This window comes from Ranitomeya imitator, chromosome 6 (genome assembly GCF_032444005.1).
Source record: "Ranitomeya imitator isolate aRanImi1 chromosome 6, aRanImi1.pri, whole genome shotgun sequence".
In the NCBI taxonomy this organism is placed as follows: Eukaryota; Metazoa; Chordata; class Amphibia; order Anura; family Dendrobatidae; genus Ranitomeya; species Ranitomeya imitator.
In genome coordinates this window covers 41932127-41955394 of record NC_091287.1, presented here as the reverse complement: position 1 = coordinate 41955394, position 23268 = coordinate 41932127, and the positions used below count along the sequence as shown (strand labels likewise).

Genomic DNA, 23268 nt, shown 5'->3' with positions numbered 1-23268 from the left:
CTTTAAATGTCATTCCTTAGGATGTATATGTTAGAAAAAGTATTTGTTTCCAAATAAACAAAAAAAAAAGTTACCAACTCTCCTGTCATAATCGGCTCACTGATGGAATCTCAGTTAACTCATTAAGCAGCCAACAATGTGCGGGGAAACAACAAAGCCTGTAAAAGCCAAAGGATGGAAAAATATTAATGAAACCAGATTGCTTAAAAGATTTTTAGCGTATTCTATGCCTTTAAAGGGAACCTGTCGGTAGGATCAACCCTCCTAAGCCATCATGAGCATGCAGGTCATAAAAAGGTGAATGTGTTATACCAGAGAAATCCATATTTTTCTTAATATGTAAATTAGCAGTTAAGATCTATGGGCCCGACATAGATCTCCCCGAGAATCTGCCTCCAAAGCTGCTTATAAATGAAAGGTGGCAATACCAGTGTGAGACATGTAATAACCGACAGTCTGCTCTCCTGACCCACATGTGTCCCACTGATGGCTCCCCCTTTCACTTAATAATTACTTCCTGACCTGTACGGACTGGGGAGTGCACTAGAGAAGAAGCTGGATGAGATGAGCATTGCCTCCGTAGAGCTTCATCAATTTTATCATTATCATTTATCATTGTCCTTCAAAAAAAAATTTAAAAAAAATATTTTTTTGCCCACTCCTGTCCATAGATTGTGCGTGGGTAATGCAGCTCGGCCCTATTGATTGATTTTATTTTTTTTTATAGTCTATATTAAATGTTATATATAATTTTATAATGTTCTTACAGTGTTTTTTTTTTTTTTTGCGGTGATCCTATAATATATCCGCTGTATACACCCACGCACACAGACAAAGGCGAGCTCAGGTAATGGCGAGTCCTGAACAGATGGCAATTAAACGTGGCTGATTTTGGAATCGCCGTTCCAGCCATGTTCCTCCCTTTAAACAGTGTCCATTATGTGTTTTATTTTCTTTATAATTGTAGCGGGGACATGATATGAATTTTTTATTTTTCGTGCTGAACTTTCATTTAGCATTCAGCTTGGAGAGTCGACCTGAATGCTGGACCCCCTATTTTTTTTTAATGCAGAATGTGAATGCTGGCGAAGCTCCGACAGCTGTCCTCTCCCCATGTGGTGTCCCCCATTGCACCGCCGTGCAGATGATTTCTTTTCCCAATGTTTCAGTAATATTGGCCGCACATGTTTCCATGTGCATTATGCATTCATTGAAATTACAGCTACAGTTGGCTCCATATTACAACCTTCACACCAGGGCCACCCTCGTGGTCCAGCGCCGGTCACGTCACAGTAGGCTCTGCCCTAACTAAGGTTACCGTTAACCACTGCTGGGGTTAACCAGATCCTCCAGTGCTTTGGCTGCTCGGCTTTTTCTATATTTTTTTCCTCCTGCAGTAAAGGCTGTCTTCACACGTGCCATTTTTTGCCTCGAGACTGCCATCTAATTTGCAAGAATATTTTTATAGAATTTAATCTTTAATAAATTTTTACTAAAATTCCATTTCCTATTTATAGTGAGACGCTGCAAAAAAATGCGGATCTGTAGGTAAAGTGTCTCTGCAAGGCACTGTTAGTGTATGGCATCCAATGGAGCATTGTATGTGTATATATATATATATATATATATATATATATATATATATATTTTATTTATTTTTTTCTTAATTTTTTCTTGCTATTTTTGTGTTATTTAGGACGACTTTAATAGGAAAAATCTCCAAGTGCCAAGGTATAAAATTAAACCGCATAGCGATATGTAACACGTGTCCGTAGACTTCCGTGGGGTTCTATTATGTCGCTTCCAAAAAATGTTGCTCTTGATGAATTGAGGAGCGGTTGCCAAATATAATGGGTGCTGCCGCTCTGGGGGGTGAGGGTGAAATAGGAAAGGGTGACCCTTGGTTCCTCTTGAGATCTTAGTGGAGTATTCCGGTTACAAGGAATTATCAGATATTCACCGGAGAGGTGATAACTCTTAGAACAATAAAGGTTTGTCTGCAAAATTCTTTTCTTTTGATGTAGATTAATTAATAGGTCTCGTTATTTGTCTTTGTATCTGGCCTTATATGACAAGTAAACACTAAAACATTGGTGTACTTGAAGTAACACTGTTTGTTTAGTAAATATTTGTATTCCCCGTATGTATGTGTGTGTGTATGTGTATATATATATATATATATATATATATATATATATATATATATATATATATATATATATATATATATATATATATATATATATATATATATATATATATATATGAAAAAAAAATTTTTTTAACCACAAAATTAAAGGGAGTCTGTTAGCAGAGTTTTGCTATATAATCTTAGAGCAGCATAACATAAGGGCAGAAAGCCTGATTCCAAGGATGTCAGCGGCTTGCTGTAGTTTCAATACAATTGGTGTTTTATCAGCAGGAGATTATCACTGCAGGACTGTGTGGCATAGAAGTAAGTCAGGATTATCAGTGTATAATCCCACCCCCCTCCACTGATTGGAGGTTTGCTAACAGAGTATACATGTAGCTGCCAATCAGTGACGTGGGTGGGGTTATACACAGCTCAGCATTTATAGCACTGCTACAGCTGCCGCAGAGAAAATGGGGATTCTATCATCAGTACAGCGATAAGTCCTGTTAAGTGATATATCACTCGAATCAGGGGCTCTGCCCCTACATCATGGTGCTCTGAGATTACATAGCAAAAATCTGCTAACAGATTTCCCTTTAAGGAGGTTGTCCATACACCTATACACACACACTAAAGGCTTACAATGCTATTATTATTTTTTTTATCCATCTAGACTATGCCTGCTGTTGGGCGCATGCCTCTTGAGTGCCCGCGCCCGGCAGTGGGCACTGGTGCAGCGTGTACCTTGCCTTAAGGTACCTTCACACATAACGATATCGTTAACGATATCGTTGCTTTTTGTGACGTAGCAACGATATCGTTAAGGAAATCGTTATGTGTGACAGCGACCAACGATCAGGCCCCTGCTGGGAGATCGTTGGTCGCTGAACAAAGTCCAGAACTTTGTTTCGTCGCTGGACTCCTGCTGACATCGCTGGATCGGCGTGTGTGACACCGATTCAGCGATGTCTTCACTGGTAACCAGGGTAAACATCGGGTAACTAAGCGCAGGGCCGCGCTTAGTAACCCGATGTTTACCCTGGTTACCAGCGTAAAAGTTAAAAAAAAACAAACACTACATACTTACCTACCGCTGTCTGTCCCCCAGCGCTGCGCTCTGCACTCCTCCTGCACTGGCTGTGAGCGTCGGTCAGCCGGAAAGCAGAGCGGTGACGTCACCGCTGTGCTTTCCGGCCGCTGTGCTCACAGTCAGACCAGAGAAGCAGAGCGCTGAGGACAGACAGCGGAATGTAAGTATGTACTGTTTGTTTTTTTTTTACTTTTACGCTGGTAACCAGGGTAAACATCGGGTTACTAAGCGCGGCCCTGCGCTTAGTAACCCGATGTTTACCCTGGTTACCCGGGGACTTCGGCATCGTTGTCGGTATCGCTGCAGCGTCGCTTAATGTGAAGGGGCCTTTAGTGCTACAAGATGGCAAACTAATAAACAATCCTCTAAATAGAATACAGATAAATCCAGCGTGTAAATAATGTATATGGTCTCCATTGATCTCACTGTGGATGCGATCTGCAGGTGAACGATGAGGCCGGCAGACCAATAACTGAATAGATTTGAGTTTGTTTTTTTTTTTCTAAATAAAACGAACAAAGGCTGACGTGGAGCCGAACCCCAATGATTGCTGCTATTGGCCATTATTTACTGACTCTTAAGTGGCAGGTTGCGTCTTATGCTAATTCCCCGGCTTCAGGGAGCATCGCTGATAGCGGAACAAAGTGAATAAAAGTAGTTTGCTTTGCAAATGAATGCAAATGGTCCAGCCTTTCGGGAAGCCCTTTAACAGGGGGCAGCGCTCTTTGATTATGAGTGAAGCTGCCATTTGGACATGGTGAAAAGAGCACGCTTGGACCGTTGATTGGGGGAGACGGTGAAAGAAGTCAGGAAGGGCCGGGTTAAGCTTGCGGTGCGGCAGGCGGATGTCAGCGGCGTAGTCAGAGCGCAGTGGGAGAATGACAGGGAGGATTAGTGTCAGGGAGAAGCTTTGCTGCAGCTCGGGACATGGCCCCTGGGGCCGCTCACCTCTCACTGCTGTGCTGATGGCTTGGTAATGAAAGTGCTTGATGCATGGCTGTTCATTATCAGGAAAGGTGATTAGATGGGGTGTCTATCTGTAAAGGTTATGCTTTTCAATAGGTCTCGTCCTCGCTGACATGTATGGGGGTCACATATGCGGGAAGAAAATGAATGGGAAAATATATAGATATGGTTGACATATTACATGTGAGTGCGGGTACTTATTGCTGCATTATATAAAGACAGACCATAAAGACAACCTCCCAGTTCTTGCCCCCTTCCATCAGGGTACTCTGCAGGGGTGGCCCCCATTCTCGTAGTAAATAAATACGTAAATCGCCTCTTCAGAGAGGAAGAGGACTTGGAACTATAGCGCCACCTAGTAGCAATTGTAAAAGTCAATATTGACCCAATAACTAGCTCTGCCATATGACTTGGAATAAAAGCCAAACCAGAATCTCAATTTGCAGACACTGTGTTCCGGGGCGTTGCCCCTCCTCAGTGCAAAGCTTGAGATCTGAGGGGGTAATGTCTGTCCTTGTGGAGAGTGATGTGCCTGAAATGCCAGTGCAAGGAGACTTCTAGGCCATGCAATGAATGCTCCTCTGGGAAATTAAAAAAGGTAAATTGTCCTCTCTTCATAAAGGAAGGGAACCTCTGGTTCCACATAGTAGCAATCCTAAAAGTCAATATTGACTTTTTAGCAAGCCTTGCCATATGATTTAGGATAAAAACCAAACTGGATTCTCAAAGCATCAGATCTGAATTGGCTGTATGAGAGGCCACTGACTGGGCCCTAAGGGGTAAAGTCTCTCCTTGTGGAGAGTGACATGCCAGTGTAAGGAGACTTATAGGCCGTGCAATGCTCCTTTGGGAAATTAAATAAACAACCCCTCATTTTAATACCTGTGTTTTGCCTGGCAGCCGTGCAGTTTCTTTTTTTTTTCAGAAGGTACCAGAGCAGGACCAGGGGTGTCCACCTGACTTGCCCCAGTGGACGCATTTTAACCCCTTTCCGACATCGGGCATAATTATATGTCGATGTCTGACACCCTCCCTTTGATGTCAGCTCCGGCGGTGAGCCCACAGGTTTTCCGGCACATGTCAGTGGCACATGTCAGCTACTCAAAACAGCTAACAGCCAAGGGAGGAATGACTATCCTCCCGTGGCTGTTAACCTGTTAAATGCTGCTGTCAAACTCTGACAGCAGCATTTAAAACGCTCTTCCTGCAAGCGCTCCGGAAATTCCGCCCATCGGTGACCCCCGTCATGTGATCGAGGGTCTCCGATGGGTCGGCGTGACAACCAGAGGTCTCCAGCAGACCTCTATAGTTGTCACTGCCGGATTGCTATGTGTGCCGCCCGGTGGAGCAATTCTGCTACATACAGGGAATTTGATCATCGCCTGTATGTAGCAGAGCCGATCGGGTTATGGCAGCTTCTAGTCTCCCTTGGAGATTATTGAAGCATGGCAAAGGAAAAGAAAAGTTTTTAAAAATATTAAAAAAAATAAAACAATATAAAAGTTCAAATCACCCCCCATTCGCCCCGTTCAAAATAAAACAATAAAAGAAATCAAACACATTTGGTATCGCCGCGTTCAGAATCACCCGATCTATCAAGCTATAAAAATAATTAATCCGATTGGTAAACTGGATAGCAAAAAAAGTCAAAACCCCAGAATTACTTTTTTTTGGTCGCCCCAACATTGCATTAAAATGCAATAACAGGCGATCAAAAGAACGTATCTGCACCAAAATGGTATCATTAAAAAACGTCAGCTCGGCAGGCAAAATAATAAGCCCTCACCCAACCCCAGATCACGAAAAATGGAGACGCTATGGTTATTTGGAATTTTTATTCACAACTTATGTAAAAAAAAAAAAAAGTACCTAGACAAAGTTGGGTTCTATAAATTCGTAATGACCTGGAGAATCATAATGGCCGGTCAGTTTTAGCATTTACTGAGCATAGTAAACAAAACAAAAAAAGCCAAACAAAAAGGAATTGTGGAATTGCACTTTTTTTTTTTTTGCAATTTCACCGTGCTTGGAATTTTTTTTCTCATTTTCCAGTACACGATATGTTAAAATCAGTGGTGTCATTCAAAAGTACAACTCGTCCCGCAAAACAACAAGCCCTCACATGGCCATATTCACCGAAAAAAAAAAAAGTTATGGCTCTGGGAAGAAGGGGAGCGAAAAATGAGAATGCCTCCGGTCATGAAGGGGATTAAAAGAGGAGGTAACTGATGGGACAACTCCTTTACCTGAAACGTCAGCTCTGTTACATCAGTACTTGCACAGGTGGCTCAGATGTATGTGGGCCCTTCCACGCTGGGGCCCATGTCGGTCCTGCCTCTAGCTTGGCAATCCGAGATCACCACTGCCTGACCCGGGGGATGAGCACTCGGTGCTGACAAATACTAGATATCTGCTATATATTGATCATATGTGCCCTGTGTGTCTGTCCACCATTACTATGTTTCTACACCAGACCTTCTGTTAATAACTGTACTACAATGTCTCTCTTGCAGTCCCCTGAATGGTCCGAAGATGATCTGAGCCTGCTGACGAGAAGCATGGCCAAATTCCCAGGGGGGACCCCTGGCCGATGGGAGAAGATTGCACACGAATTGGGTCGATCGGTGACAGATGTGAGTTGATTTCAGTTTATGTCTCACAAGTGACAAACCCAACCAGACAGGCAGAGGCGGCCGACCCACCAGCCGGGAGTGAAGCCCGACACTGTCTTTTTAAAGTGACCACGAGCCTTTTAGGTCCTGGAAGTGAACCATTAACTGCAGGGAGAAGCAGATGTGTGCGCGTCCCCCCGCTCCACCATTAACAGCTGTAACTGATCAGCTGTACCGGGGACTGCACTGCTGCAGGGTTAGGCTACTGTAACCGGATCACAGGAAAACAGTGCCATCTATACTGCTCCGAGTGACCCCTTCAGGGACCGCCAGGGTTCCGTCAATGTCGCTTTAATTTTCAGTAAAGCATATGGTGAACTCTGCCCCTTACTGGAACTGCAGATGCAGGTTTGCTCTATTGGTCTTAACGACGATGGGACTTAATTTGGTCCCTGTTGATTTTACATCGCAGTCATGACATGTAATCCGCTATCATAGAAGGAAATATTCGCCAAATAATGGGAAAAATTGTCTACCTAGAAAACCACTAATATTTCACTTCGATCATGTGTGAGTCCTAATTTACCAACGAGCAAATAAAAAAGCTTGTAAATCCTGCCTCCATTACCCACTCAAAAGTCTGCAAATTCTGCTATGCTTGTGAGTCTTGCTTTGTCTGCTCATATATTGAGAGCCTGTGAGTCCTGCTTCTGTGCCCACTAATACAGAAAGCCTGTGAGTCCTGCCTTCTGGGACAACTAATCGAGAAAACTTGAGTCCAGGTTCCCATGCCCACCAATGGAGCAAGTCTAAGTGTCTTGTTTCCCCTATCCATTGACCACAAACCTGCAAGTACCTCTTTTCATGTGAGTCCTGTGCCCTCTGCATATACATAGAGCCTGTGAGTCCTGCTTTCTGTGCCCACTAATAGTGAAAGTCTGTGAGTCCTGCTTTGCTTGTGAGTCCTGCTCCCTCTGCCCATACATACAGCTTGTGAGTCTGCTTTCTGTGCCTACTAATGGTAATAGCCTGTGAGTCCTGCTTTCTGTTCTCACTAAAAGAATAAGCCTGTGAGTCCTGCTGTTTGTACCCAGTAGTAGAATAAGCCTGTGAGTCCTGCTTTCTGTGCCTAGTAATAGTGAATGCCTGTGAGTCCTGCTTTGCTTGAGTGTCCTGTTCCATCTGCTCATACACAGAGCCTGTGAGTCCTGCTTTCTGTGTCCACTAATAGTGAAAGCCTGTGAGTCCTGCTTTGCTTGTGAGTCCTGCTCCCTCTGCCCATACATACAGCTTGTGAGTCCTGCTTTCTGTGCCTACTAATGGTAATAGCCTGTGAGTCCTGCCTTCTGTTCTCACTAAAAGAATAAGCCTGTGAGTCCTGCTGTTTGTACCCAGTAGTAGAATAAGCCTGTGAGTCCTGCTTTCTGTGCCTACTAATAGTGAATGCCTGTGAGTCCTGCTTTGCTTGAGTGTCCTGTTCCATCTGCTCATACACAGAGCCTGTGAGTCCTGCTTTCTGTGCCCACTAATAGAATAAGCATGTGAATACTGCTGTTTGTGCCCAGTAGTAGAATAAGACTGTGAGTCCTGCTTTCTGTGCCCACTAATAGTGAAAGTCTCAGTCCTGCTTTGCTTGAGTGTCCTCCTCCATCTGCTCATACATAGTGCCTGTGAGTCCTGCTTTCTGTGCCCACTAATAGTATATGCCTGTGAATACTACTTTATGTGCCCACTGATGGAATAAGCCTGTGAGTCCTGCTGTTTGTGCCCAGTAATAGAATAAGCCTGTGAGTCCTGCCTCCTGTGCCCAATAATGGTGAAAGCCTGTGAGTCCTGCTTTGCTTGCTCCCTCTGCCCATACATAGAGCTTGTGAGTCCTGCTTCCCGCTCCCATGCACAGTGATTGACAGCTGTAGATATAGTGCAGTGATCCTGGGTAACACATGGAGCAGTATCTGTGGAGTACGGCTGGTGTGAGGGTGTTATATTGTGTTCAGTCTGCTAACAGCACAGATCTTGAAGTGCGCAGCACCCGGCCGACCCCACTGTAGATATTTTTATTTTCTCCATATTCTCCATTGTTTTTTCCAGAATGGACAGTAGAGCTAGCATTGACTTGGTTTGTCCATCTCTCTCTCTGAACCTCAAGATCCGATGTTTCATCCTACCAATAAGTCATCCTCCACTTTGCTGACCTGCCGGTCGTCTGTGTGCACCGGTCATATCATTTATTGTCACTTCATACAGACAAACAATAATTTCATACAGTTTTATTTTCGGAAAGAGTTAATTGTTGGCCAAAATTCTGAGAATCGTGCAGATTGCGTTTGCTGTATCGGTAGTTCCTCTGACCTGGTTACCTGTAGCCCCGCTCTGCCCATCAGCTAATTCACATCTGTTCCCTGACCCATTTTCCGCGCTCGGCTGTCGCCCCGGGCTCACTACCCACTGCCTTTTCTGAGCATAATCCAACCAGTTTATTTTTCGTCCAGTGTCTCTACACAAATCACTCTGAGCTCGCTGCCTTAAACGCTCCATGAGCGCACAATGGGGGGAATACAATTTTTTTTTCATTTCTGACTTTGGTGCAGGTGAGTTCTGTCATCTTATATTATTCCAACAGGACATTAAGATTCTATAGCACCAGCATATACCACAGCACTGTACAGACATCATCGTTACTGGGCCCATAGGGACTCACAATCTATATTCCTTATCAGGAGGTCTGTGGAGTGTGGGAGGAAACCCAGGCAAACATGGAGAGAACATACAGACTCCTTGCAGATGTCCTCAGAGCGATTTGAGCCCTGGCTGGCCTCTGAGACACCTTGCTGGTATTATCTTTTATGGGTGCAGGACTAGAACTCGCAGAATTTCTTGGTGTGTGGTTTTGGGGAGCAGGACTCGCAGGCTTTAGAAAAAGTGGGTGCACAGAGCAGGACTTGCAGGCTTTTTCTGAGTGGGTGAGCGAGCAAGACTCACAGGCTTTCTCTGAGTGGGTGGAGGAGCAGGACTCACAGGCTTTCTCTGAGTGGGTGGAGGAGCAGGACTCACAGGCTTTCTCTATGAGTGGGTGGGGGAGCAGGACTCACAGGCTTTCTCTGAGTGGGTGGGGGAGCAGGACTCACAGGCTTTCTCTGAGTGGGTGGAGGAGCAGGACTCACAGGCTTTCTCTGAGTGGGTGGAGGAGCAGGACTCACAGGCTTTCTCTATGAGTGGGTGGGGGAGCAGGACTCACAGGCTTTCTCTGAGTGGCTGGAGGAGCAGGACTCACAGGCTTTCTCTATGAGTGGGTGGGGGAGCAGGACTCACAGGCTTTCTCTGAGTGGCTGGAGGAGCAGGACTCACAGGCTTTCTCTATGAGTGGGTGGGGGAGCAGGACTCACAGGCTTTCTCTGAGTGGGTGGGGGAGCAGGACTCACAGGCTTTCTCTGAGTGGGTGGGGGAGCAGGACTCACAGGCTTTCTCTGAGTGGTTGGGGGAGCAGGACTCACAGGCTTTCTCTGAGTGGGTGGGGGAGCAGGACTCACAGGCTTTCTCTGAGTGGGTGGGGGAGCAGGACTCACAGGCTTTCTCTGAGTGGGTGGGGGAGCAGGACTCACAGGCTTTCTCTGAGTGGGTGGGGGAGCAGGACTCACAGGCTTTCTCTATGAGTGGTAGAAGATCAAGAAAGACGTGGCAACACTCACCAATCCTGTGAAGCAGACTTTTCCTTTTATTCAAGCAATAGTGAAACCGTCTTCACGGCACGGGGGAGACATAAATCAAAAGAGGTGAGCGGGGAGAGGACAACAGCCGTTTCACGCCAACACCGGCGCTTCTACGAGTCCACGCTCCACATGCTTTCTCTGAGTGGGTGAGGGAGCAGGACTCGCAGGCTTTGTCTATGAGTGGGTGAGGGAGCAGGACTCGCAGGCTTTGTCTATGAGTGGGTGAGGGAGCAGGACTCGCAGGCTTTGTCTGAGTGGGTGAGGGAGCAGGACTCGCAGGCTTTGTCTATGAGTGGGTGAGGGAGCAGGACTCGCAGGCTTTCTCTGAGTGGGTGGGGGAGCAGGACTCGCAGGCTTTCTCTGAATGGGTGGGGGAGCAGGACTCCCAGGCTTTCTCTGAGTGGGTGAGGGAGCAGGACTCGCAGGCTTTGTCTATGAGTGGGTGAGGGATCAGGACTTGCAGGCTTTGTCTATGAGTGGGTGAGGGAGCAGGACTCGCAGGCTTTGTCTATGAGTGGGTGAGGGAGCAGGACTCGCAGGCTTTCTCTGAATGGGTGGGGGAGCAGGACTCCCAGGCTTTCTCTGAGTGGGTGAGGGAGCAGGACTCGCAGGCTTTCTCTGAATGGGTGGGGGAGCAGGACTCGCATGCTTTCTCTGAATGGGTGGGGGAGCAGGACTCCCAGGCTTTCTCTGAATGGGTGGGGGAGCAGGACTCGCAGGCTTTCTCTGAGTGGGTGGGGGATCAGGACTTGCAGGCTTTCTCTGAGTGGGTGGGGGAGCAGGACTCGCAGGCTTTCTCTGAATTGGTGGGGGAGCAGGACTCCCAGGCTTTCTCTGAGTGGGTGAGGGAGCAGGACTCGCAGGCTTTCTCTGAATGGGTGGGGGAGCAGGACTCCCAGGCTTTCTCTGAGTGGGTGAGGGAGCAGGACTTGCAGGCTTTCTCTGAGTGGGTGGGGGATCAGGACTTGCAGGCTTTCTCTGAGTGGGTGGGGGAGCAGGACTCGCAGGCTTTCTCTGAATTGGTGGGGGAGCAGGACTCCCAGGCTTTCTCTGAGTGGGTGAGGGAGCAGGACTTGCAGGCTTTCTCTGAGTGGGTGGGGGATCAGGACTCGCAGGCTTTCTCTGAATGGGTGGGGGAGCAGGACTCGCAGGCTTTCTCTGAGTGGGTGGGGGATCAGGACTTGCAGGCTTTCTCTGAGTGGGTGGGGGATCAGGACTTGCAGGCTTTCTCTGAGTGGGTGGGGGAGCAGGACTTGCAGGCTTTCTCTGAGTGGGTGGGGGAGCAGGACTCGCAGGCTTTCTCTGAATTGGTGGGGGAGCAGGACTCGCAGGCTTTCTCTGAGTGGGTGGGGGATCAGGACTCCCAGGCTTTCTCTGAGTGGGTGAGGGAGCAGGACTTGCAGGCTTTCTCTGAGTGGGTGGGGGATCAGGACTTGCAGGCTTTCTCTGAATTGGTGGGGGAGCAGGACTCGCAGGCTTTCTCTGAGTGGGTGGGGGATCAGGACTCGCAGGCTTTCTCTGGTCCTAATTTAAATGGTCCTAGTTTTGGTACTAGACAAGAGATGCTCATATCAATAAATCAGCAAACCTATCTAATGGGCACAATAAGGTAAAAACTCAGATTGCCGTGGTGCCTCGACTTCTTAATTATTCCGATTGTAAGAGACATTATACATGAATTGCTTAATCTAAGGTTAGGCCATCGGTATTATAGAGCAGCCATCACACGCAGAGCAGTGGGTGGGCGGCACGTCACGGAGCAGTGGGTGGGCAGCACGTCACAGGGCAGTGGGTGGGCGGCACGTCACGGGGCAGTGGGTAGGCGGCACGTCAAGGGGCAGTGGGTAGGCGGCACGTCACGGGGCAGTGGGTGGGCGGCACGTCACAGGGCAGTGGGTGGGCGGCACGTCAAGGGGCAGTGGGTGGGCGGCACGTCACGGGGCAGTGGGTGGGCGGCACGTCACGGGGCAGTGGGTGGGCGGCACGTCACAGGGCAGTGGGTAGGCGGCACGTCACGGGGCAGTGGGTGGGCGGCACGTCACAGGGCAGTGGGTAGGCGGCACGTCAAGGGGCAGTGGGTGGGCGGCACGTCACGGGGCAGTCGGTGGGCGGTACGTCATGGGGCAGTCGGTGGGCGGTACGTCACGGAGCAGTCGGACCTGCGCAGATTGGGACCTTAGATCTTGGCCATGTTATGTACTATAAATTCTCGTCCCCCTTCAGTCTCCCATTTGCAGCGCGGAGCTGATGGAAGGCACAATATGTGACGCATTACACCCCGTACAGTGGCCACACACACTCTTAGCACGGGTAAAATGTTTACAGTGTTAATTTACAGCTTTCACCAGATGATTTTTTTGTAACCACAAAGGCCACTTAAATTGTAAAAATAACAGGAAACACAAACTGTCTGGCATGCAAAACAGGCCATAATGTGATTATTAGCTGCAGGTTTTTTAAATTAAAGGCCACAAATTCTCGGGTTTCCTACTTGTGAAGTAGTCCGCCTCCCTCGCCGAGAGGATGTAAACCGATTCTGCCGTCCTCTGTGGTTACTAATCTCCTGCATTCAGGTTGCGATAGCAGACTGATAGGGGATTTGCCTGCTACCTGGAAAAGGGCTCAGGTAGGCAGGAAAACAACAGACAGGTGGATAGATTTAAGACGACTTTCTTAATTACCGGCCAGCCGGGCCATGTGAGCAGAAGTGCTCAGATAAATTGGGCCTCTTGTCTCCAAAGAGAAATCGTAGAAGTTAATTTAAGCAACACTAAACCCTGCGACGGCCAAAGCGTTCACATTAGATGGAAATGTGACATTTGCATCGTGTTTCTCCTCCGAGACGCTTTCTACATTAGTTATGACGTCTGTTACCCCACTTTCCTCTGCAGCCGGTGGAGACAATGGCTGCATGTTGTATTCCGGGGACATAGGAGGGGGATCCGGGGAGATGTGACGTCCACACCTTCTTCGCACCTTCATGGTTTGTGTGTTTTGCCAGAGCCAAGTTGAAGAAACCCAGATTTAGGATCTCAGTAATCTGCACTGGGACCATATTATCAAGCACAACATGGTATATACACAGCTCACCACACCACATACAAACCCCGTCATGGGCAGCCCAATCTCCAGACCTGAACCCACCGAAAATGATGGACAGTCACAAGCCATCACACAAAGAAGAACGGCTTACTTTTTTGCACCAGGAGCAGTGTGAAAGACTGGTGGAAAGCATGCCAAGAGGCATGAAAGCTGTGATTAAAAATCATGGTTATTCCACAAAATATTGATTTCTGAACTCTTCCTGAGTTAAAACATCAGTATTGTTGTTTCTAAATGATTAAGAACTTGTTTTCTTTGCATTATTTGAGATCTGAAAGCACTGTTTTTTGTTTTTTTTTTAATTTTGACCATTTTTCTTTGTCAGAAAAAAATTAAGTTTATTGCTTGAAAATTCGGACACATGTTGTCAGAAGTTTATAGAATAAAAGAACAATTTACATTTTACTCAAAAATATACCTATAAAGAGAAAAATCAGACAAACTGAACATTTTGCAGCGGTCTCTAAATTTTTGCCAGAGCTGTATGTGAGGTGTGACTATCAGGGCTGCAGGCACTAGGGGTTTTGGAAAGCACCAGTGGTAGAAATGGCACATTTTTGCTTGGGGTCCAGAAATTTGAGGTTACCCTTTTCTATAGAAATATTGCCCCTGGTTTCTGTGCTCCTGTTTTTTTTTTTAATGCAATATGTGACCAGGATTTAGTGAGTGAATTAAAGGGAACCCATCATGTTGAGCATATCTGATCTGGAGATAGGAGGCTGTAGAGCATGAGGAGCTGGTCAGTAACGTTTCAGTAATTGTTGCATTTTATTCATTGCAATATCTGGTGTTCGGATGTGTAGGAGTCCAGTGGGCGGTCCTACTCGGTGATTGACAGTCTTTCCTGTATGACTACATGCAGAGATGGCTTTCAATCACTAGTAGGACCACCCACTGGACTCGGGCATAAAAACATCAGAGATTTCTATGAATTAAGCCCACCATACCCATTAGATGGCTGTCGGCTGATTGATCATTTGGTCGGCAGCCACCTCGTCGGACTGCCCCGTACACAGGACTGCTCCTTCAGCCAAGTGCTCCTGAGTTCTAGAAGAAACCTTCCGGCTGATACGTAACCTGGTGTCTGTGTATGTGACTGTTCCCGTGAGTGGTGGTACATATAAGGGTGGGCTGTAGGGTCAGACCCCCGTGATTGTCTTTAGCTTATGTTACAAGCCGACATTGGCGATGTCGGTGCCACCAGAAGTCGTCCAGGATGATCAGTGATCGGTCAGGGAGTTTTCTGCTGCTGAGGGGCTTCCAGGTGTAAGAATTTGGACTGAGAACATTTTATAGGTGATTTTTTATTATGTACAGGAATATTGCAATAGTCCATGTCTGTAATTGCGACCAGCACTTAAAGGGGATTGTTCAGGATTAGAAAAACATGGCTGCTTTATCGCAGGAACACTTCTGTCCCTGTTGACGGGTCATATCTCAGCCCCATGCACTTCAGTGAAGTTCAGCTGCAATACCGGACACAACCCGTGGGCAGATGTGGCGCTATTTATGGCAGAAAGCAGCCATGTTTCCCTGATACTTTAGATTGATAGGTCCATGCGCTGCACAGCATCAAAGCGTCATCTTTTCTGGTGCTAATCATGTTGGGGCAAAACGAGGGGTGATTGTTGCCCTGCGCCCCTTTATTTTATGTCTGTCTGTGATGGAGGCCGGGGTCCTCCCTCTCCGATGGCCTCACAGACTGAATATATCTTTTGCGGCCATTCTCTTTACCAAACTGAGCAATGAAATGAAAGCAGCAGTAAGTGACACTTCTTCTCACCCGCGGCCTCGCTGCAGATGGAGGCGAACTTTTGTTTTAGGGCTGCCCGCGTGCACTCAGTACGGTAAGGCTATCCGTCAAGAGGGAGGATTTCACTCCTACCCCCTATTAATTCTATGAGTTGCCGTTGACATGCATTATTATTTTTTCCTGCCTGCTGGTGGAAGCATGGCATGAGCTGCTTTACACAGTTATTTGTCTTCACAAGAATCCGCTGACCCTGGGTTTTCACATCTGCCCGTCCTTCACGACAATGGGCTTGGCGCGCTGCCAGCACTACTGTGACTACTGAGACGGAGGTCACCCCCAACACTTCTTCTAAAGGGGCAGCGGCTGGATAACGGCGAATCAAAGTCCTAGGGAGCTGTGATGTACCCCAATCCAGGGCTAACGATAGGAACCCGGAGGAAACCCCTGCAGACACGGGGAGAACATACCAACTCCTTGCAGATGCAGTCATTGGGGGGATTTGAACCCAGGTCCCCAGCGCTGCAAAGCAATAGTGCTAACCATTGAGCCACCATACAGTGCTAACCACTGAGCCACACTACTGTGCCAACCCCTGGGCTACCATACCGTGCCAACCCCTGGGCCACCATACGATGCTAACCACTGAGCCACCATACGGTGCTAACCACTGAGCCACCATACGGTGCTAACCACTGAGCCACCATACGGTGCTAACCACTGAGCCACCATACAGTGCTAACCACTGAGCCACCATACAGTGCTAATCACTGAGCCACCGTACAGTGCTAACCACTGAGCCACCATACAGGGCTAACCACTGAGCCACCATACAGTGCTAACCACTGAGCACATACAATGCTATCCCCTGGGCCACCGCACCGTGCTAACCACTGAGCCACCATACCGTGCCAACCCCAGGGCCACCATATGGTGCTAACCACTGAGCCACCGTGCTGCGCAAGATCCCATAATGTGTTATTACTGTAATAAAATCAACTTTATTTACTTTTATAGGTAACAACAAAGGCAAAACAGGCAAAGGATTTTGTCTCCCACGCTCCAGGTGCGTATCAGCGGCACCAAGAAGGTATCGGGCTCTTTATGGAAGATATTGGGGGACTTAAAATGCTTTCCATTAAATCCACAGTCTGGGGGGTTAAATGATGAGATACAAACACCAAAGTGACAAGCGAGCCAAGATTCTGTTTTTATATGACCACGTCCGGGTATTGGTCTCTTTGTAACAAGAATTATTAAGTTTAATTATCCTTTTATTTGCAAAAAAAGCTTTTACTGAACATCCACCGACTGGAAACGGTGATGAACAGGTTAAAGTGCAGGATGGTTCATTATGGGACATAATGGTGTTTGTCCAGAGAGTTATCATGTGATGCCTGTAATCTGGAAATATTCTATTCGCCAACGACAGAAGTGCTGGAATAACTTCTTGGTTTTTTTTTTGTCATTTGCTTCTGGTTTTGAGAGTTTCTAAAATATTTTGCAGAAATGGGATAATAATAATGTTACGGTACGTCAGCCATGTTTTCATCAGTCAGAATAATTGGGCCAATCAATTGTGTGCGATCACCGCAATCGATCATGTGAAGGATTCTACAAGCGACATATGCAGACCAAAATAGCAGATTAGGGAGTAAAAAAAAATATTGGGCTTGTGCAATGTGGCTAATGATGACACAGACTTATATTTTTGATCCACCATGGCCAGAAATTTGCAGACGGACCTAATTATTACCAGGCTATAGTCACAGTTGATCGATTTAAAGAGAATATGTTAGCAGGTTTTTGTTATGTGATGTGAGACCAGCATGATGTAGGGGCAGAGACCCTGATTATAGTGAAGTGTCACTTACTGGGCTGTGTTGCTATTTAAATAAAATCAGTGTTTTATCAGCAGGAGATTATTATTACAGGATTAGGTGTCTCGTGCTTCTTGGTCCAACCCTGATCCCACCACTGATAAGCAGCTTTCTGCCTATGCGCAGTGTACACAGAAAAAGTTGTCAATCCGTTATGTGGGTGAAGTTATACAGGGCTCAGCAATCTGCAGCAGAGAAAACAGTGATTATATATTATAATTATGGAGAGAGATATTATATCACAACTGCTGCCCTCGGTGAACTTAGTGACTGGTTGCTGGAATCAGGGTCTCTGTCCCTACGTCATACTGCTGTCAGATTACATAGCAGAAACTTGCAGTTAGATTCCCTTTAACTTCGTTTTTGTACAACAAAAGTGATCAGAAATTGGCCGAGGTTTATTTTACGCGTATTGACAATCTAAAAATTCTTTACATCGTCGGAAATATTGACGTCTGTGATGTGATAAAACCTTTGCAGATAATACAGATTTTTTCCGTCTCTTTTAGGCACCGTTAGGTTATCTGATTTAAAATGCACAGCGAAGATGAGTGTGGCTTTACCGGACAGCCTAATCACTCAGCGGGAGGAAGATGATCCTGATTATGAGGATGTCTCTGCTTGTCAGGGTGAGGCCCCCGCGACAGCAGCACGAGCCCGCAAAAGGAAGACTACGAAAACAATAGAGCCTGCCCTCTCTGCCAAAGAGGAGGCAGAGGAAAGGGTCAGGAGCAGGCGGCAGAGAGACTTTGATACAGAGCAGGAGGCCGAAATAATGGGGGACAGCGACGACGAAGGCAGAAAAAAGGAGCGAAGTCGAGTATTAGAAGAGATATGGACTCAAACCCAACAGAAGCTCCTGGAACTGGCGCTGCAGCAGTATCCAAAGGGCACGGCGGAACGATGGGATAAAATCGCCAAGTGCGTCCCGGGGAAATCCAAGGTAAACAGGACCTGTAGCTATACATTGCCCCACACTGAAAACTGGGTGAAATCCTCTATAGAATCTATATGGGAAAAAAAAAGAATTACAAAACGGCGATTGTTTGCTATGGTTGACAGTGTAACTTTTTCCTGGTAATTCACATATGATGATCCATTTCTGTCTTTTGTGCCTTGACTGGTTAAATAGTGTTGCTGCTTCAGTTCCGGGGAACATTTGCTTTTCATTTTATTGTGAAGCAAACAACAAAAAGGACAAAATTTCTAAAAACTTCAGTGTGTGTATAACTATTCACCCTCCTAAAGTCTGCGCTTTGTAGAGCCTCCTTTGGTGGCAATTACAGCTCCAAGTCGCATTGGATAAGTCTCAGAGCTTTCCACATTTTGCCATTGGGATATTTGCCCATTCCTCAAGGAAAACTGATCCAGCTCCTTCACGTTTGCTGTTCACCAGAGGAAACCATCTAACTTCAAGTCTGACCACACATTCTCAACACACATTCTCAATTGGATTAAGATCTGGGCTTTGACTAGGCTACTCCAAAACATTTACATGTTTTCCCTTAAACCACCGACTGGCTGAAACAGGTTGTTCTCAAGAATATCCCTGTGTTTTGCACCATTCATTTTCCCTATCCCTACTGATGAAAAACATTCCCACAGCATGATGCTGCCACCACCACGTTTCACTGTGGGGATGGTGTTCTTGAGGTGATGAGCTGTATTGGTTTATAGTGCTTACCTTGGCAGCTAAAAAGTTAAATTTTGGTCTCATCTTACCACAGCACCTTCCTCCATACATTTGTGGAGTCTCCCACGTGTCTTTTGGCAAACTCAAAACAAGCCTTACAATTTTTGTGTGTAAGTAAAGGCTTTTTCTGCCCACTCTATGGAGTGTACGGCTTATTGTGGCCGTATGGACAGATACTCCAGTCTCTGCTTGGGAACTCTGCAGATCCTTCAGGGTTACCTTTGGTCTCTGTGCTCCCTCCCTGATTAATGCCTTCCTTGCCCTATATTTTTCTCACTTCACCAGCTTAGACTATCAGATTTAAAAAAAAATATAAACACAGGTTGTAATGTGGCAAAATAGAAAAAACATCGGGAGGGGCAGTACTTTGGAAAGCCACGGTTTATGGTAATATGGTGCAGAAAACCGTGCAGCTGGTCCGACTCGTGTGATTGGAAATTGCAGAAGTCCATGATTTTTCCAACCCCGTTTACATGAATGGAACTGGTTTTAGTTTTCACTTCCACTGCCACTTGTGAATTTACCCAAAGACCACCAGTTACATTTCTTCATAGAATTTTGACCACCCACTGTCCTATCGATCAGTTCAGGAGCAGATGTCTCTACTAAGATTGATTTATAAAGCTGCTCATTTTCGCTCATAGTAGTTTTTATTTTATGGGCAAAAACTAAGATGGTTACTCTTTTAGGCTATGTTCACACTCAGCCTTTTTTCCTGCCCTTTATTCTACAGCTAAAACCTGCTCTCTTGGCAAAATAATCGCTGCTTTCAATATGCGTGTTTTTTTTTTTTTACCTGTTTGCTGTGTTGCGGTCTTGTTTTTTTGCAGTATTTTTGGGTTCGGATTACGTTCGGGCTTTGTTTATAGTACATATTTCATTCGTTTTATTAATTGTGCAGATTTAAAAAACGGTGCAGTTTTCACATGTAGTCGCGTTACAGAAACAAGTGTGCAGGAGATTTCGGAAATCTCATAGCTTTTGCTGCTACTTTAAAAAACAGCTTTTTTTTTTTTTTAAATTTTGCGTAAAAAAAAAGCCCAGCCAAAAAATGCTGCATGTGAACATAGCCTGATGGTTTGCCCGACGCCGTTCACCTCCTCATGGGAAGGTGATGTCGGGTCTGCGTATACCAACCGAGATCTACTGATTGGTGCCGGCACAGGATGCTCAATGGGATGCGTGCACAATCGGCAGGTATGTGATGACGCAGTGTCATCGGCTCCTCTCATCTCCTGACGATGACGTTGGCCGCATCAGATAAAGCCTTTATATCGCTTCATCTAGTGAATCTTCTCATTATTATTTGTCTCGTCCAGCAGAGAAGTAGCCGTCATGGTGTTAAAGGTTGCACAGGAGATGCTGACACCCGAGCGGTGTCGCCATATCCAGGTGATATTTAGTTCCCCAGGTAGTGACGGACACATTTTCTGGATTTTCCACCTAACAATGTCACGTTCCTCCTGAAGGAGCGTCTCCGGACTGATACTACTCACAGGTCTCATTCAATATAAAATACAAAGGTTTCGGTGACCAACTGAGGGCCACCATGAAAGCCATTAGCGCACAAGGCGGAGGCTTTGATCTCCAGTAGAGTGTAGGGCGCAATGTGTTTTCTCTTTACGTTTGATTCAGGCTTGGAGTCCACTCCTCAAGTGCTTGGTCCTACTTGACAGGCGTCCATATTTGCTCTTTGTAAGCAGTTTTGAGAATTTCTCATTTCTCATCCTGCTTTCTTCTCCTTCCCCCGTTCCCTATAATCACCGTGGCCATGGTTACTAGCACGCTCCCCGCACCACAATGGAAGGTACGTGCGCTTATCGAACACAGGCTCCAACATCTGCCCCATTGTCAAGAAGGACAAGTATCCAAATTACAGACCTCTTTCATGTTCATTCTAGGCCTCCATGAACTGGATGGAGCACCCTCGGCCATATCATTATCTTGAAAAAAAAAAAAAAATGAAGAAATATGTGGACCGCTCTCCGCCTACATAAGGGACTGATGAGGACGTCCGGAGTCCATGTGCCTTATTAGGACTTGGAGGGAGTCCCTCAGGAGGAACGCTCGCTGACTTTCCTTGGCCTTTCCACTATGTAGCTGCTGCAAAGGCAATGAGCGTACAGAGACGTATCCCAGCAAAATCAACCGAATGTCAAGTATCTCAGGAGCCAAACTCTAGACAATCGGACCAAAGGGTTGTTGTCTGTTGTAAGACAACCCCTCTAAAGTCTACAGCCATGCCAGTGTCCGAGATACCACTCATTATGTAGGTTACGAATACTCCATAGATGTCCGTGGTTGGAATAACCTTCATAATGATTCTGAATCTGTAATTCCTTGTGCCGTAAGGACCAGGAGTTATATTCTGGAAACTCTACACCCTTGGTTCTCAACCAGTGATGGCTGTCTAGAGGGAAGGTGCCATGGGTCTAGTGGGTAAAGGCCCCTTCACATTAAGCGACGCTGCAGCGATACCGACAACGATCCGGATCGCTGCAGCGTCGCTGTTTGGTCGCTGGAGAACTGTCACACAGACCGCTCTCCAGCGACCAACGATGCCGGTAACCAGGGTAAACATCGGGTAACTAAGCGCAATACTGTCTTAGCTGCGTTTTACAGTGTATGATCATAGCCTTTAGGCAGAGTTCGCACATGCATATTTTCATGGGCCGTATACAGACCTCAGAGCCCGGTCTGGCCGCGGGTCTCCCGACCCGATCTCAGCCTCATAAATGCAAATGAGGATGTGTGTTCCGCTATGGAAGACCTAGTGCCCGTCTAAGCGTTGCGGCCCGTATATGGCCCATGAAATACTACGCTTCTATCAAACCGGCTTTCAGGGAGACTACGATATGTTTTGATTGCAAGTTTCTGGACTTGAAAACATTAAGAAGAAGCTGGTCTATTCAATTTGACTTCCTAATATGCTCCAGATTTTCAACATGGTGGATGGAGATCTTGTTCTTCCTGAAATTGGAGATCTGCGGAAAAGCCAATTTGGCATGTTTGGGAGCGACTTGATAGGATCTCTTCCTGTTTTTATCAAAAAATATACAGATGAAAAATGTGATTGTGATATATACAATATATGGCATAATCAGTGTTTTTGTATGGTATAGTCAGTGTTTTTGTATGGTATAAGTCAGTGTGTTTTTTTATGGTATAGTCGGTGTTTTTTTATGGTATAGTCTGTTTTTTTATGGTATAGTCGGTGTTTTTTATGGTATACGTGTTTTTTTATGGTATACGTCAGTGTTTTTTTATGGTATAGTCGGTGTTTTTTATGGCACAGTCGGTGTTTTTTTTTTTTTCTTTCTTCTGCACTTTATTAGCGGTCGAATCACCTAAGTGTGCAGATGCCCTCACTCCTCTGACCCTTTTAGTGCAATCACACTTTTCGTTAAGTCATATCATTTTTCTGTCTTCTTTCCCTTTGAGTCCTACAATCTGCCTTTGTCAGTGCTGAGGAGTCTGGGACACTGCAAATCTTGATAAAGTCCTGTATTAGGAGGAGTAACTTTCCACTTCAGAAAACTGTGCTGTATCCAGAGCGCATTCGGCCGTACTCCGTAACTCTAGATTTAGTGTCCAGGATCTGCAGATACCGACTGTGCTGGTGACGTCTCCACCTAGAACGTGAAGTGTTGCTGCTCCTGTTTCTTCCGATCGCTTTGCTGGTGGTTAGTGCGGGCGGTAATGGATATGTCTTCTTTCCCTGCAGGAGGACTGTATATGTCGGTATAAGATGCTGGTCGAGCTGATACAAAAGAAGAAACAGGCAAAAAGCTGAGTCAGGACAATGGAGGAGGCATGGAGAGGACGGATGGACACGCGGTTACTTGGATCTCAGTATTCTTTTTCACGTTCACGTGCCTTAGATTAAATATATGGATTTTAAAATAAATGCCGTGTTTATCTGCAGATGAGTAAAACATATTTTTGTATCATAAACGGTTTACTGTGATTTACTGTTTTATTCTTTTGCGAGTTACTAAATGTTTTGTCTTTTTGCACCAAACGAACATTAAAGGGAAGCTGTCATCAGCCTCATGCTGCCCAAACCACAGACAGCGTGAATTTATCATCGGCTGCCTGATTATAACCAGGTATATTTTATCCCGGGGACAGACTGGTGCATGAAAAATCGTCCTATTTTCAGCCGTATTTTACTTCCACGTGACATCTGTTTTTCTACAACAACATTTTAAAAAAGAACATGATCAAATACTGTTCCCTACATTAATAATGGCAATGTAGCCATAAAAATCGGGTGCAATATGGATGTTCTGTGTGAGATATATGTTTTTTGTTTGTACACCCATAATTTG

General features: G+C 46.0%; 1 protein-coding gene across 1 annotated transcript in view; it reads left to right on the top strand.

The window, feature by feature from the left end:
* The window catches only part of DNAJC1 (DnaJ heat shock protein family (Hsp40) member C1), a 102442-nt gene extending 79551 nt beyond the window's left edge, over positions 1 to 22891 (top strand). Inside the window, exons 9-12 of the mRNA XM_069729549.1 lie at positions 6704 to 6823; positions 16382 to 16430; positions 17754 to 18187; positions 22662 to 22891. Of these exons, the coding sequence (XP_069585650.1) occupies positions 6704 to 6823; positions 16382 to 16430; positions 17754 to 18187; positions 22662 to 22730 (672 nt within the window). The 3' untranslated portion in view covers positions 22731 to 22891. The remainder of the gene's footprint in view (positions 1 to 6703; positions 6824 to 16381; positions 16431 to 17753; positions 18188 to 22661) is intronic.
* The last annotated feature ends 377 nt before the right edge of the window (positions 22892 to 23268 follow it).